Consider the following 15,573-nt stretch of genomic DNA (forward strand, 5'->3'; position numbering starts at 1 on the left):
CAGTTGGCGCCAAAGGACCAGGCACAGATGCCTCGCATCAATAATCATGACACCAAAACCTATTCCCGACCCTATCCAAATTTCGGCCAGTCGCGACTAACATCTTAATCATGTTTAGGTCTGGCTGAGCAACTGTCCCCCTGCCTTTTATCCTCTTATTATAGCTCTTGCGTTTACAGTCTTTTTTAACCTTGATTTTGTTACAAAAGAAGGGGCCCTTAGATTAAAAAAAAAAACCCTCCCGCTCTCGCTCAGTCTGAGCTCCCCGAGGGGACCGCAATTGAGGCGCGGCTCATAAGAGCCGGTTCATTCACATCAATTATTCCGTATGGGGCTGAAGGCGTAGTTGTAAAATCTACGCCACGCCAGTGGGTTCAACGAAACAAAGATTTGAGTGTTCGCTTCGCTAACAATTTGTCTCAAAGAGAACCTAAACTCCATTCTTTGTGCTAATTAATCAAGATTTGTGGAAACAAAACAGTGATTCACCTGTAGTATCACATTGGGACTCATGCCATGACCTTCACATGAAATTAACTGCAGCGATGCACAGTGGGATAAATGATAGTCTCCAAGCGGCAATAAGCAAAAACAAATCATTACAATCAGCTATTCATATAGCGTGGCCTTGAAACACCTGATAAACTGTAATAACTGTTGTACAGACAACAAATGACACGCATATCAGTTCAGAGGTGATAATTGCAAAAATCTTCTGGAAGTGTGATACCGGGCCACCTATCTTCTATACTTAATTGAAGTAGAGTATCAATTATGTAAGGCTACGGTATTTACTAGTCATTAAAGAGACAGTGTATATTATTTACCACTCTGTAGTGGTCAAACCCTTCATTTAATAAAGGAAAAAAATATTGCTTTAAATAATAAGCAGAAATACATAAGAGAATGCAATTTTCAAAGACTCGTACTTTCCTGTATCTATCCCCGATCCAAGCTTCATTCTCCTGTCCCGGCTACCCGTATCCTGATTCTGTGTCCTGTATCGATCCCCGATCCAAGCTTCGTTCTCCTGCCCGGGCTACCCGTATCCTGATACTCTTTCCTGTATCGATCCCCGATCCAAGCTACGTTCTCCTATCCTGGCTACCTGTATCCGGATTCTCTTTCTTGTAACGATCCCCGATCCAAGCTACGTTCTCATATCCCGGCTACCCGTATCTGTCACAAACCAGGACAGGAAACAGGAATGGGAACCCAATAGCGTAACGTTACTCACAGTTTATTGGGGAGAAGAGGAATGAGTGCACAATCGATCCAAAGATCATGGGTCGCGGCAGTAGCTTGAGCGGAACGAGGAAGTGATCAAAATCAAACAGATCGGGCCGAAAATAAGTGTGAAGTACATCGTAAAGCGCTTCGGGAGGTCTTCATTGACTTGAAAAGCGCTATATAAATGCAGACCATTTACCAATTACATTTACATGTAACAGACCCAGGGAATTTTGCGTATGCAGGCTTCTACATATGTTTTCTTTGTAAAGTTGGAAAACTGCACTCTTTATCGAATTTCGCAACAGGAAACTACAGTAACTACATTATTCTGGGGAAAGTGAAACAACAAAGAGGAAACATTTTTCAGAAATGTGCTCATCAAGAAGAAAAAGAGGCCTAGGCAGTGTATAAAAAGGAGAAATGAAAAAATGTAGGAAAAGGGGTTAATTTAGGGAAAGTACCACATTTATTACAACATCACCCATTTGAGGGAATGAATAATCCAGTTCTGCATGACCACCTAGATCAAAGGTGTCAAAGAGGCAGCCTGCAGGCCAGATTAGTCCCGCCCCAGTGTTTGATTTCAGCCCGCAAGACAACACTGGGATAAGTGGAAGAGAAAAATGAGTTGCAGTTTTAAACATGTCCACTTGATGTCACCCAAGCCAGGCACCACTCGCAAAGACATTGTAGCTGTAGCTCTCTTTCTCTCTCTCTCTTTTTCTCTCTGGATCTATTTTTCTGTTTTTCTTGCTCTCTTTCTTTTTCGCTCTCTCTTTCTAACACTTTTTCTTCCTCTCTTTTCTTTCTTTCTCACTCTTTCTCTACATTTTTTCTCTTTCTTTCTCTCTCTTTCTGCTCTTTCCTTCCCTTTTCCCTCTCTGTGTTTTCCTCACTACCTTTCTTTCTCCTTCTCTTTCTAATACTCACTCTTTTACTCTCTCTTTCTTTCTCTGTCTTTTTCTCTTCATTTATTCGTTTGATTCCTCACGTCTCTTTCTTACTTTCTTTCCCTCTTAAATACGTTCTCTTTCTTTTTCCACATATTTTTTGTCCCTTTTTTTTCTCTTTATTTTTCTTTCTTTCACCTTTTTGTCTCTCTCTTTTTTACTCTCTATATGAAATGAAATGATCTATGAGCTATATTTCTCTCAGTCTTTATTTTTCTGGCTTTCTTAGCTTCTCTCTCTTACTCTGTGTCAATTGTTCTCTCTTACTTTGTATCTATCTCTCTATCTCTTACTAACTTTGTGTCCCTTGTTCTCTCTCTCTTTTGTTTCTTCTTTCTCTTTTTCCCCCTCTCTCTTTCTTCCTCTCTTTCTCTTAAACTTACTAGTCCAGCCGCCGTGAAATATATTTTCTAGCCTGTGGCCCCGAGCTAAAATGAGTTTAAAACACCTGACCTAGATTAATCTGTGTCCATCCAGGAAAGACAGAAAACAAAGCAGTGGTAAGCCTAATGTTGGCGCATTGTTCAAAAATTAATGTCAACAGATAAAGACAGATGCAGGAATCATCTTTAAATGTAAACTAAATAAAAAATGTAAAAGAAAAAGAAAGTATCGACACATTGAAAGGACCGGACTTAGGTTACGTCTATTTTAATTGGCAGGTGACAAAGATCTAAAACTTCTCATCTTGGTTGTTTGATGGAAAAAGGTTAGCCAAAACATTTAGACAAGCTAGCAAAAATTGGGTTGGAAAGCATTTTCGAAAGAGGGAACGTGCCAAATAATAAATCAAAATAAAAAAGCTGAATTGGCCATCATAAAGTCGAACTAGTTTTGCGCAGTCCAATTGAATACCCAGATGATCTCGTTCTGAACCAGGGGTGTCAAACTCATTTTCATCGAGGGCCACATTAGTCTTTTAGCTATCCTTAAAAGGCCTGATGTCTCTTATTACTCAATTTAATTGGTATGTAAAATAAATGTAACTACTTCTTCATGTAAAGTAACTCTAAATTTTATTGATGATTCAAGTCAAACACATTCCAGTTGCATTGAAAAAAATGTCACTACACAAGCAGTGTGATATAAATCAAACACAGTATAAAAAAATAACAACTGAGTGGTTAACGTGTCCATTGAACAGTTCTGAGGTTCTGGGTTCAAGCTACCAGCCTTCCTGTGCAGAGTTTGCATGTTATCCCCATGCTTGTGTGGGTTTCCTTCAGGCACTCCAATTACCCCCCACATTCCAAAAACATGTCAGGATGATTGGTCGGTCCAAATTGTCCCTGGGTGTGAATGAGTGAGTGAGTGGTCTGTCTCTGTGTACTGTGCAACCAGTTCAGGGGGTCCCCTACCCACTGCCTGAAGATAGCCGGGAATGGGCTCCAGCTCCCCCGCAAACCAACTGTGGATAAGCGGTGCAGATAATGGATGGAGGAATCACAAAAGAACAAAATAATTCTTAGACGTTCAGGATAATTTATTCCTCAATTTCACTGATCGGCATTGATATGGAAACAGCGACACGTAGTGGTGCTCCGTCGTCACTTTGCGGACATCGTAGTCTGCAAGCATTGTGAGAAATGTAGTTTTTGGTCGAAGCACTCTTCTGAATTGTTTGATTTTTAACACTCAGACATTTTAAGCACTCGCTTGCCATGAGTTTAACACATGTTCTAAACCATCCAACTCAGCTTTCCTCAGACACAGTCGGGGCTTGCCTTCCAAAGATGCCAACTAACGATTTGAAGGACTGTCCCCACTCTCCAAGGGAGCTCAGATCTCCTAAATCGTCCATCACCCAGGAATCTGCGATAGAACAGAGTGAGCCCGCCGCAGAGTGATGCTCTTCCGATGTAAACGTGGCGAGCGAACCGTATCCCGATGCAACGTAACTCTTCCGACTCTCCTCCACGCGCTCTTCAATGAACTCTTGGATTATTTCGGAGCTACTCTGAGTCACTCTGTAGTAAGGAACAAGCAAGCGGCTGTGAACGGGGGAGATAACGTCAGCCGTCTGCCGATGGATGTCTGGCGTCTTGAGTTCATTGCGAGTCTCCAGATGCAACAGAACTCCGTGACCGTACATGTTTTTGTCCTTCTTGGGGATGCTACGGTTACTGAACACGTTTTGGGAGTGTGTTTTGCACAGGGTGCCAAAGTCGAAGGCACGAGTGTCTTCCTCACCACCGCCTTCATCATCGTAATGGATGACAGTATCGCGGATATCGTCTTTGGATGAGGGGAGAGCTCGTTTGGCTTGATGGCGTCTTCGAACGATATAGAGTACAGGAATGACTGCAAAACAGAGGAAAACATAGAAAGGTCACAATAATCGTTTATTCTGCTTTAACAGAGGAATTTTGAACATGCTGTCCAAACATATAAAACCAGGACTATTTGCCCATTGTCTATTTTTTGAACAGCCACTGCATCCAATAAGAATTATATCTGATATCAACACTTTTTTTTTTTGCATAATGCGATTTTTCCCAACCACTTTCGATGGCACACCAGTGAGAATTTGTCTCGTATGCTTTAGTGAATTGCCCAATTAAATCTATTTGGTGACAACAAATTGATAATCACTCTCAAATTCCTTTCTATGGTCAAACAGCTGTGCCATCCTCCAGTGAACAGGAGAATAACTTTAGTATTCTTTCTTGCCAGAAGGTGGCAGCAAATTTCTATTTTAAATAACTATCCATCTATCTATTCATGTATCTGACTGACTGACTGACTGACTGACTGACTGACTGACTGACTGACTGACTGACAGATAGAATAGATTATAGTTCGTTTCTATAAAGATAAAATATATTGTAGTTAGAAAAAAACAGGCTAAGAATAGTAAAGTAATTCAAAATAATAACAAACAAAATTGCAGGAAATATGTGACCTAATTCATTTACAGTAATTTTTGGCCTGGAGAGGGATGGGCGCCACCAGACTGTACTTGCCCAAGACACACCACAGGAAATGGTGCCCCTGCGAACCTAGTGCTTAAGGGACTCAACTAAACTATAAACACTATACCATAATGACATTTACAATGTAATTAAACCAATAAATGATTTTAATCATGACCCAACATATTCAACACCACGGTACCTTTATTCCCGGCTCCTCCGTGTTATATGTCCAAGTGTCCTTGGGCAAGACACTGAATCCCTAATGCCCCCAATTAGCAGGTAGGCGCCTTGCATGGTTGAGTCCCTATTGGTGTGTGAGTGTGTGTGTGAATGGGTAAGTGTAAAACACATTATAAAGCGCTTTGGGAGGTCTTCATTGACTTGAAAAGCGCTATATAAATGCAGACCATTTACCGTGAGTAAAGAATTATGTGATGATGAGATAAAATCTAATACCTTTACTATGATATCTACACCCCTAGTGGTCTGGTGATTACTCAGTGAATTCAGGCTTATTATTAATATTTTTATTGTCGCTGATGTTATTTTTGGGCCAGGCCGCGAGAATAATGTCAGACATTTAACCAGTCCGTGGCACAGAGAAGGTTGGGGACCACTGCTCTATAGCAAAAGAACATCTTACCAATTAAAAGAATTACACACAGCAGGATAGCCATCACAGCTTCAGTGTTAAGACCCATGGGCAATTTAATCACTTCGGGAGAACAAGCGAGCGACAAGCCCTGTGCCTCACATAGGCACACTCGGATAGTGAGGGTGGATGTGCTGCTCCGAACCGGGTAACCGTTATCTTCAACCACAACCGGGAGCAAATATATGTCGTTTAAGTCATGCTGGATGGCAGAGCGTCGCGTCACTATGCCAGCTGTGTTGTCTAAGAAGCAAAGTAACATCAAATTAGAACAAATGTAGACTACTTATTTGCACTTTTCAATGAAAATATGATGATTATATAAGTATCTGTCAATTAAACTTCAATTAAGCATTTAAGATCCACTATGGATCTTTAATATTTGATTCATTGGGTAAAACATGACTTACTTCCATAATCTCGAATAGTGAATTTTCTGTTGTGAATATCCTTTGGGACCTTGAAGAAAAACCTTTGCGTGATGGATGGAAGGTCCACATCCACAGCACTGATCATCTGAATGACCTGCAGAACAGAGATGGTGAAAAATGCGGCCCAAGGCATACTACACTGTCGGGTACAGATATAAATGTTCAGTTGGATTGTTTACATATTTTAATCTTTACTACTGTCAGAACCGGAACAAATGGTAGACCCAAACATGTAACGTTGCACTCAAAAGTTTATTGTGATATCGAGGACACAAACGCCAGCGATCTGGTGCTCACTCGACACAGGGAGCAAGCAGCTCACGGGATCAGAGCGTGATCGGAATGCGGAAGTGGATTTGCCGTGGTCAAATGGGCAAAACGAGTCGATAGCCAGAGCGGGAGATCAGAGCGTGGTCGGTGGTCAAGAACGGATCAATAGACAAACAGGAAATCAGGAACAGACGAGCAGGATACGAATTAAGCCAGAGTCAAAGTGCTTGCCTTGGGTATGCAGAGATTCGCTGACGGACTGACAAGGAGTGACTGCATTACTGGGTATAAAGAGGAGGGGAATCAATCAGGCAACTAGCAGCAGCTGGCGCCAAACGGGCGGGCACAGGTAAGTGCAATGAGTAATCATGACAATTATATGTCATCTTTTATTTGGTCTCAAATGTTATACAAGATTATAGCGTATTAGACACTCAAAATATGAAGAGAAGCTCATCGCATCTCATTAGCTGCACCGCTTATCCTCAGTGGGGTCGCGGGGTGCTGGAGCCCATCCCAGCAATCATCGGGCAGTGGGCAGGGGACACCCTGAACTGGTTGCCAGCCAATCGCAGGGCACACGGGGACAGACAACTCGCTCGCTCAGTCAAACCTAGGGACAATTTGGACCGGCCAATTCACCTGAAATGCATGTCTTTGGAATGTGGGAGAAAACCGGAGTGCCCGGAGGAAACCCACGCAAGCACAGGGAGAACATACAAACTCCGCACAGTAAGGCCGGGAGCTGGATTTGAACCCACGCAGGAGGTTCCCACAACCTCAGAACTGTGCCGCACACGCGCTAACCACTGCGCTGCCGTGCTGCTGAAGACAAGCTATCAATGGATTTTGAATTTGCAGGGATAAAAGGAGAGGACCAGACCTAGGGTAAAAAACTTACAAAAAGTTGTACCTTGTTGGCGCAAAATAAGTATTTAATATATTTTTCCTTTTTTTCAGAGTTTTATTTCTCGGTTTTTCAGCCAAGCATTTCACATTTTCAGTTTTGGCCCCAAATCATCATTTTGGTGCATCCCTAATATTTATTAGCTTTTTTTTTTTCAGTTGAGTACATACAGACGCTGCCCTACTTACGAACGACATAGGTTCCAGACGATCGTTTGTAAGTTGAATTTGTTCGTAAGTTGCATCAGTGCTATATTTTGTATGTTTAAGGTTTGTATAAGTAACCTGTATAGTTTCGTACTAAAAAAATGAACATTTCATGAAAAAATACGCTTGATCAAGATAAACTAAGTCAAGTTGAACTTACTTTTGGAAGATGAGCTTCAAGAGGTCCGTCGCTGTGGTAAAAAGTGGCCAAAAAAAAGCGTTCCGACCATTTTCTCAACCGCATCAAGCTTTCTTATTTCAGTTTCATTTCAAAAGAAACGGCCTTTCTCTTCTTTACACTTTACCAACCGTACGCAAAAGATATTAAACAATAAAAACATCAAAGTTCTTAGTGCGCTGAAGATTCAGTACACGTAGCATGTTTACACATGAACTAGGAAGTAGAAGCCGGATTTCTTTTTCGGGGTGGATGCTGGGTGACCTCTCACAGCACCATGTGGCGGAAAGAAGCGCTACAGCACTGTCCTTTACTCCGAAAAAGCTGCGCACAGCAATGTCCGGATATTTTCAACATCCCGAAAAAAATGTTTGTATCTACCGTTTTGCGTAAGTCGAATGGTCCTAAGTAGAGGAGTGTCTGTATTAAGAGTAACACCGAGCTATTTTGACAGTTTCTAATCTCCAGCAAAAATATTGTCAGTTGTTCATCAAAACTCCCTTTTCTTGCAGTTTCAACCTACATTAAGTAATTTACTCACAAAATGACAATTTACCTGTCGGACTTTGGAGGTTTTGCAGACAAATATATGTGCCGGATACAGCAATTTAGGGGGGAACTCGTTCACATCCAGGACGTTGACCGTCACAAGCACTTTGGCGAAGAGTAGAGGGTTGACTGAAAAAGGTCATCGAAATACAGGAGGTTAGAGATGATTATGATGCAACAATGTCGTGAAATCTGCAGTACAAGAAGTTTTACCCTTAATACAATTCAAAAACAGGCTAAGCATTCGTAACATTGACTATAAATTTCTTTTTGAACACTAATAAACTGGAAAAGCTTCACCTGATTAAAAACATGATTTATTTTCTTCTTTTCATATTTTTATTATAATTGACCATTTTTTTGCATGCCCTGTTTTACACCTTCTGAGATGTTCACAGTTGATAAAGATATGAAATACTAACATGGAAAAATGACACCTTATTTATGGTACTCACTGTTTTCAAGCCTTCTTTGAAAACTGTTTTAAAAACAAAACTAATAAGCACCAACAGGTTGCTTTGTTTTTGCCCGTCAAATTATTATAGTGATTACGTTTCAATGGCCAAGAAAGCCATTCAGCGCGGAAACTGAAGAAAGCCAGAGCACGGGTCCACATCATGCACACCTTCTACAGAGGCACCATCGAGAGCATCCTGAACTTCGGCCTGCTCGAGCTCTTGTAAGAAGACCCTCCAGCGCACAGTCAGAGCTGCAGAAAAGATCATCGGTGCCTCTCTGCCCTTCCTCCAAGACCTGTACACCTCTCGCCTCACCAGCAAAGCTCATGCAGAAACCCCACCATCCCAGCCCGCAGCTTCTCCAGGCTGCTGCCATCAGGCAGGAGACTGCGGAGACTGTGGAGACTGCGGAGACTGTGAAGACTGCGGAGACTGCGGACCAGGACCAGCAGACTGCGGGACAGCTTTATCCACTAGACTGTCAGGAGGCTGAACTTACTCCCTGCTTTGCCATCCTTCCTCACAGCCACTCTATCCCCGTTCCCAGCTCCACCTAAAGCCTGACTCTCCCCTTTTTTCCTCTTTTTTTTCTCCAACGAACACACACACACTGCCTTCAGGGCACTACGTCACTTTAACACTTCAGTACCAAAATAAGCTAACCTTGATCATTGCACAATCATGTACATTTGCACAACTCAACTCTTTTGATTTCCAAGGTACCATATGCACTTTATGACTTATGTGTCTGCACTGTCTATTAATGTGTTGTACTGTTTACATGTGTGTCTTAGTCTTGTGTGTCCTAGCATAGTGTTTTTTTTATCTTCCAGACACCGAGGGCTGAGAGAAACACAATTTTAATTCTCTGTTTATGCTGCAGAATTGACAATAAAGCTGACTTAGACTTTTAATGATGACTTACGGACTTTGGTTGCCACCACAGTGATGTTGTGTTGAAATATATCCTCTCTGTCCAAATATTCACTTAAGAAAATGGTGCCATCAATGCTGTCAATTTCAAAGTAGCTTTCATCCTCCTGATCCCATTCGAGTGAATACCTGAAGAAATCAGAACCAAATGGCAAGGAAAACTAAGGTGAAGGGAGATATTGGAGAAAATGACATTCAACATTTTGTTAACTTTCCTTTGTTGCTTTTACCTGACTGCACTGCTGCTGGCATCGAGATCATGAGCTGTGACGGAGCCGATAATGGATCCTGATGGAGTGTCTTCATACACGTCCACAAAGTAGGTTGGCTCAGTAAAGACTGGAGGCTCGTCCACGTCTAAAACATTCACTTGAATAGTCGCCCAATCACTGAAAGGTCCCAAGTGCAGAAAACGGGGATCCACCTGAGCGTTTGATGCTTCAACCGTGAAAGTGTAGGAGATCTTTGTTTCAAAGTCTAGAGCCTGAGACAAGGGATAAGAGAAGGTAAACACATTCAAAGATGTGTATTATTGCAGAGTCAAATTCAAATTAAAAACAAAATTTCATATGGCTGCTGAAAAAAATGAAAGCAAATTAGTCATGAATAAACGTCACCTTTCTTAAAAGAACAACTCCCTCTTGACTTTCCTCAATGGAGATAATATCAAACGCCATGCCTTCGCCCCCTGATACAATAGAATAGTCCACCTTGGCGTTTTTGTCAAGGTCTCGATCATTGGCCACTATCCGGCCCACAACCGCATCAGGTAATGCTGTTTCAGGAACAGAGAGTTGAAAGATACCTACAGAACCCAAGAAGACACGTAGATGATCGAAAATGAGGTGAATTCGGATAATAAAGCCATGATTTGACTATGAAAATGTTTCAATCACTCTGGTCAAATCGCGGTGGGTTGTCGTTAACGTCTCCAAGCGTGATGTTGATTGTCGTGGTAGAGGCGAGTCCCCCCAAATGGCCTCCCATATCCGTCGCTCGGATTTCAACCTGATATTTTTCCTTCACTTCTCGATCCATGTTGGCCAAGGCTGTCCTGATTACTCCTGAAGCATAAAAAAAGCATAAAAATGTTTAAATATGAAACCTTCCAATGTATTTTTAGGACAAAATTAATCTGTGAAAAGGATAAATGTAAAATTCCTTTCACATTGCAGAGGTTACTCTGGGTCAGGGGTGGGCAAACCACAGCCCATGAGCCAGGATTTTAATCTGCCCTGCTGGACAAAATATCATAAAAAGTACAGCATATTTTTTTTGTCTTTGTGCCAATCTTGTCCCCAATGTCCCTTTGTAACCCTCACCCGTCATAAAAATATATTTACCGTTAATTGGAACAATGCCCATTTTAAAATGATGTTAATGTCATTTTTACGATCCTTTTTGATGGTGGATTTTCTGTACTTGGATTTTGTTTACACATATTTTATTCATTAGGACATTTACCAAATGACATGTAAAAATGTGTGAAGACATTAAACACCCGCCCACCAACGTATGACAGTTGCGCACAGAGTCACGCCCACCTAACACACACAAGTATTGCAGAACACAATGCACTTTACATTGATATCAATTAATTATAAACCAGTGAAGCAGTGAACTAGCGATAACTGAAATGCGAAGTAGAAGTTTTACAGTTTATGATAGTTAATATTTTTTTATTTTCCTTTTAAATTCATATTGTTTTAAAAATGTTTTTACGGGTAGGAAGTGTTAAATAATACACACGGTCATTTTAAAGTACAGCTCATCTGATACTATAATTGCAAAATGAAAAGTACTTGACCTGACTTGGGGTCCACAAAAAAGAAAGGCTGGCCATTAATACTGTAGGCAATATTTGCACTGTTCCCATATGTTGCATCATCTGCATCTGTAGCGGTGACTTGTGTCACAAATGTTCCTGTGCGAAACAAACAGACAATGTGCAAGCAATGTCACAAATATCTCAGAAAAATATGATCTCCAGTCAGTTCTATGGACATCTTTCGATGCAACCAAAGTAATAAAACCATTGCAGACCCTCCACAACAACAGAATACTGTACAATCATTCAAGATTAAAGAATGTATTATAAAAGTTCCTTGTTTTTGGTTCACTCTAAATAGGGCATATTTGAGTTGGTTTCAGTTAAACCTTAGTTACGTTAAAGACAAATGGGTTACAGTATTAATCCGAAATCACTTTGCTATACGCTAAATGACAAAACTTTGTACAAGTCCCAAAGAATTAACAGCTTAAGATCTAAAGACTGTGATTGTTAAAATACCTCATTGTAATAGCATTTAGCAGACAGATGGGCCACTAAGAAGTCAGGATTTGCACGCATGCTTGTGTGCTAATGTCTTTGTCAAGTACAATTTCATCCCAGCTCAAGCATAACAAGTGAGTCTGACACTGCATTGTGTTGTATAAAACACAAATTTGGTATATGATTTGGATACCGTCATGATCGTCCCCGCACTATTAGCAAATTATAAGAAAAGCATTTGCAACACCTGCTGGGGACATCTCAGGGACAACTGCAACATATTGCTCTTCTTGAAATCGAGGCTCATTGTCATTGATGTCCTGAACCCTGATGATGAAATCGGACTCGGGTTCCACAGGAAGGCCCGTGCTGGCGTCCAATGCTTGGGCTCTCAGTATGTAGTGTGACTTTTCTTCTCTGTCACAGAAAAAGAACAATCATAATATTCTGTAAAAAGGCCATGCTAGTTGCGATTTAATTATTATTTCACCGAATACAGTGGCCCCTCTACATTGGAGCTCCTCGAGATACGAGGTATTCGAGACAGGAATGTATTTCAAGCAAAAGTCTTGCCAGACATATGAGAGAAAAGTTACGAGAACTTCAAGACACTACCTCTAGTGGGCCGAGTGATCGAGAATCACTCAACATGTTACCTAGTGTTCTCTTTTATTGATGTTTACTATGTTTGTGTACTGTAACTCAATGCTTTATCTATTCCACCCTGGTCATCCTGGAAGGGGGATTACCACTTGTGAGGCCCCTTCTCAAGGTTTCTTTTTTCCTCACGCTGAGGTTTTGAGTTTTTCCTTGCCCGCATGTTGGTTTAAGATCAGGCGATGTGTAATTGTAATCCTGTGCAGTCCTTTGAGACATTTTTGTGATTAAGGGCTATACAAATAAATATGACTTGACTTGACTCACCGACAGCATCAGATCATCTCCGTAAGCATGTGTTTTGCAGCAAACATACATTTTGCTGTGCGCTTGTGTTATTTTTTTGTTATTGTGCTCTCTCATGCTTCCTCAGTCCTCCACCTCCATGCATACAGCTCCATTAGCAACCGCGGCCAGCGCTCATAATAAGCGCAAATATTATTTCGTTGACACCCTGTTATTTATCTTATTCTGCATTTTGATGTTCAATTACTTACTATGTGTTTTAGTGATCAGGAAGATGTTTTAAATAGCTATTTAGGGTTAACTGGGATGATTTTTCTATTGCGAAAATTTGTTAGAGATAAGAGAATTCTAGATAAGAGCTCAATGAGGAAACTGATAACTCTCGTATGTAGAATAGCCACTGTATGCATTTTACATAGATCAGGCATGTTTTAGCTATGATAAAATTGTTCCATAAACCAAAAATACGTTTGGGTCGAAATAGACCAAGACAATACTTGTGTTATTTGACCCAACATCATTTGTTGTTTTGCATTAAAAAACACAAAAAAATGTGTAGTGTTTAAGTTTTTTTGGACAAGACAAATCTGCAATTTTTTAAAATTTTTGCTTAAGATACCACCCCCATAATTGATTCATTTTATCACAAAAAGATTAGATTATTTTGTTGAGAACAATCCTCGTTTCGTGTAAAAAGCCCCAGAAAAAGGGGTCGAATTGAACTAATTATTGGATTGGTCCCATTTTTGACCTAAGTGTTAGAATTGACTACCGGCTTTAATCAACGCATTGACAAATCATTTATTTTTCCCCCATGCTGAGTTTTTCCTTATTTAAAAAAAAAAGCAGGATAGGAGACATAAGCTACAATATTTGCAACAGTATTTCACAAATAATTCTATTATGCGTCAAGTGAAATTAGTCAGGAAACAAATGTAAACATTTTTCCTTGCCGTTACAAAAAAAAGCACCGTTTCCAGACTATGATTTACTCCTGTGTAAAAGTTAGAGTAGGCCCAAAATACATAATGCATAATACATAGTCCGTCGCAACAATATTGCAATTAAAAGATAGTGTAATAACCTTTAGCAGCAACGAAATAAGATACAAATACCCATTTTTCTATACAATACCTATTTTTCAATGTCAAGATATAAGATTACTACTGCATATGTCAAAAACAGGGCTTTTCATAGATTCAGATAATACGTTTAAAAAGTTTAAATAGTTGCTGACCTGTCTAGCATCATCAAAGCATGAATATCTCCTGTAGTTTCATCAATTGTGAAAATGGATCCAGCTCCTTCTCCGGAGAGTGTGTACTTAACTTTATTGTCTCCTTGGTCCAGATCGGAATGGAGCTGAAACGCAGGCAATGAAGAAGTGTTAGTTTACAATTAGTTCAGTAATACTAATTTAAGTGTGTCCACAGAGTTTATCTTAAACTGTTTCCAAATATCTTTGCCATAATCAAGCTTTTCAAAAAAATGCTTTCACACAGAAATGTCCTTTTGTTGAACTCACAAAATTTTTCAACATCAACAAAACAAACTAAAAATTCAATACCATTACAAAAAGGAAGCACTATTCATTGCAAGTTAAACGAACTGATCACCATTTATAAAGCACGTGAATGAATGCAGCATTGTGATTGAGGTTAGATTTGGGTTATTTTATCCCAAGAACAATAATGAGAAGTACTGGTGTGGTGAGAGAGCTTGCTGAGAGGGTTAATGAAAATGTTCTGAGATGGTTTGGAAATATGGAAAGAATGGATGAAGGCCATTTGACAAAAAGAGTATGTAGTGCTGGAGTGGTGAGAAATAGAATGAGACGAAGGCCTGAATATGGTTGGACGGATGGGGTGAAAGGTGCTCTGGATGTGAGGTCAGTCAATAGAATGCAAGCAAGGATGTGTGCTAGGGATAGATATAAGTGGTGAAGGATAGTTAAGAGTGACCGATATTGATGCATATGATGCAGAGGGGGTAAACCAGTGTATGCTGTCGGGCCTCTCTGCTGATGAAGGGTTGCATGGCACAGCATCTTACCCCTTGTTGTGGCTTATTGTTGGGTGTCAGGTTGGGATGAGCGAAAAGGAATGAATATTTGGCCAATGTGAGTGTGTTTTTGACTCTAACCAACTCCCACTAGGGGGATATGGCTTTGGTATATAGATTGATTGATTGATTAATAACAATAATGTTCAGTTATGCAGTTCTAACTAATCAATACACCAATGACAAATCAAAATCGAAACAAGCTTTATAAATGATGAAACCAGCATTTAATTGAGCGTATCTAGGGCACAACTGTATACTTATTAATATTCACATACCTTCCCAACATATTGTGGTTCAGAGCCCCTGTATTCTTCCAGAACAAAGAATTGGTTCCAGACCCAGCCTCTTTTAATGCGCTGCGCATGAGACCTTCCATATCTCAGTTTTGTCTTGCATGCTAAGGATATGGTGGCAGGCATCAGCCCACTTTTTTTCCTAAGATGCAGCTGTGGGCAGCGAGGATTGGGGGAACTGTAGTCCAGCAAGAAACACGAGCACACCAAAAATATTGTGGCATGTTCCCATGTAATCATCAGGGAGAAGAGGGTGGTAACACTTGCAGGTTATGTTGAAGTTGAAGGAGAAAAGCAGGCGTCAAAAACTGGATTTGGATTTGATGCACGACACCTGAAGATGTCTGTGATGGTTAACT

At 40.5% G+C, this 15,573-nt stretch overlaps 2 protein-coding genes across 2 annotated transcripts in view; one reads left to right on the forward strand and one right to left on the reverse strand.

Moving 5' to 3' along the window:
- The window catches only part of LOC148376405 (cadherin-6-like), a 65,474-nt gene that overhangs the window by 28,839 nt on the left and 21,062 nt on the right, over window positions 1-15,573 (forward strand). The window lies entirely within an intron of this gene.
- On the reverse strand, window positions 3,282-15,454 carry LOC148376408 (cadherin-12-like). Its single transcript, XM_088346828.1, has 12 exons — window positions 15,197-15,454; window positions 14,095-14,219; window positions 12,202-12,371; window positions 11,490-11,606; window positions 10,579-10,746; window positions 10,300-10,487; window positions 9,913-10,166; window positions 9,675-9,811; window positions 8,299-8,420; window positions 6,161-6,275; window positions 5,742-5,993; window positions 3,282-4,484 (listed from the first exon to the last, which is right to left on the reverse strand). Exons 1-12 carry the CDS (start codon window positions 15,452-15,454, stop codon window positions 3,877-3,879), a joined length of 2,514 nt encoding a protein of 837 aa, XP_088202954.1. The 3' UTR covers window positions 3,282-3,876.

The sequence above is a fragment of the Urocampus carinirostris genome, chromosome 1 (genome assembly GCF_059441175.1).
Source record: "Urocampus carinirostris isolate Australia breed hairy pipefish chromosome 1, RoL_Ucar_1.0, whole genome shotgun sequence".
Classification (NCBI taxonomy): Eukaryota; Metazoa; Chordata; class Actinopteri; order Syngnathiformes; family Syngnathidae; genus Urocampus; species Urocampus carinirostris.

Coding starts and splice junctions, on each gene's coding strand:
- LOC148376408 (XM_088346828.1), bottom strand. CDS start 15,454: ATGATTACATGGGAACATGCCACAATATTTTTGGTGTGCTCGTGTTTC. Junction 14,220..15,196: donor AACCACAATATGTTGGGAAG/GTATGTGAATAT, acceptor CCTGCGTTTCAG/CTCCATTCCGATCTGGACCA. Junction 4,485..5,741: donor GTGTGTAATTCTTTTAATTG/GTAAGATGTTCT, acceptor TCTGTTTTGCAG/TCATTCCTGTACTCTATATC.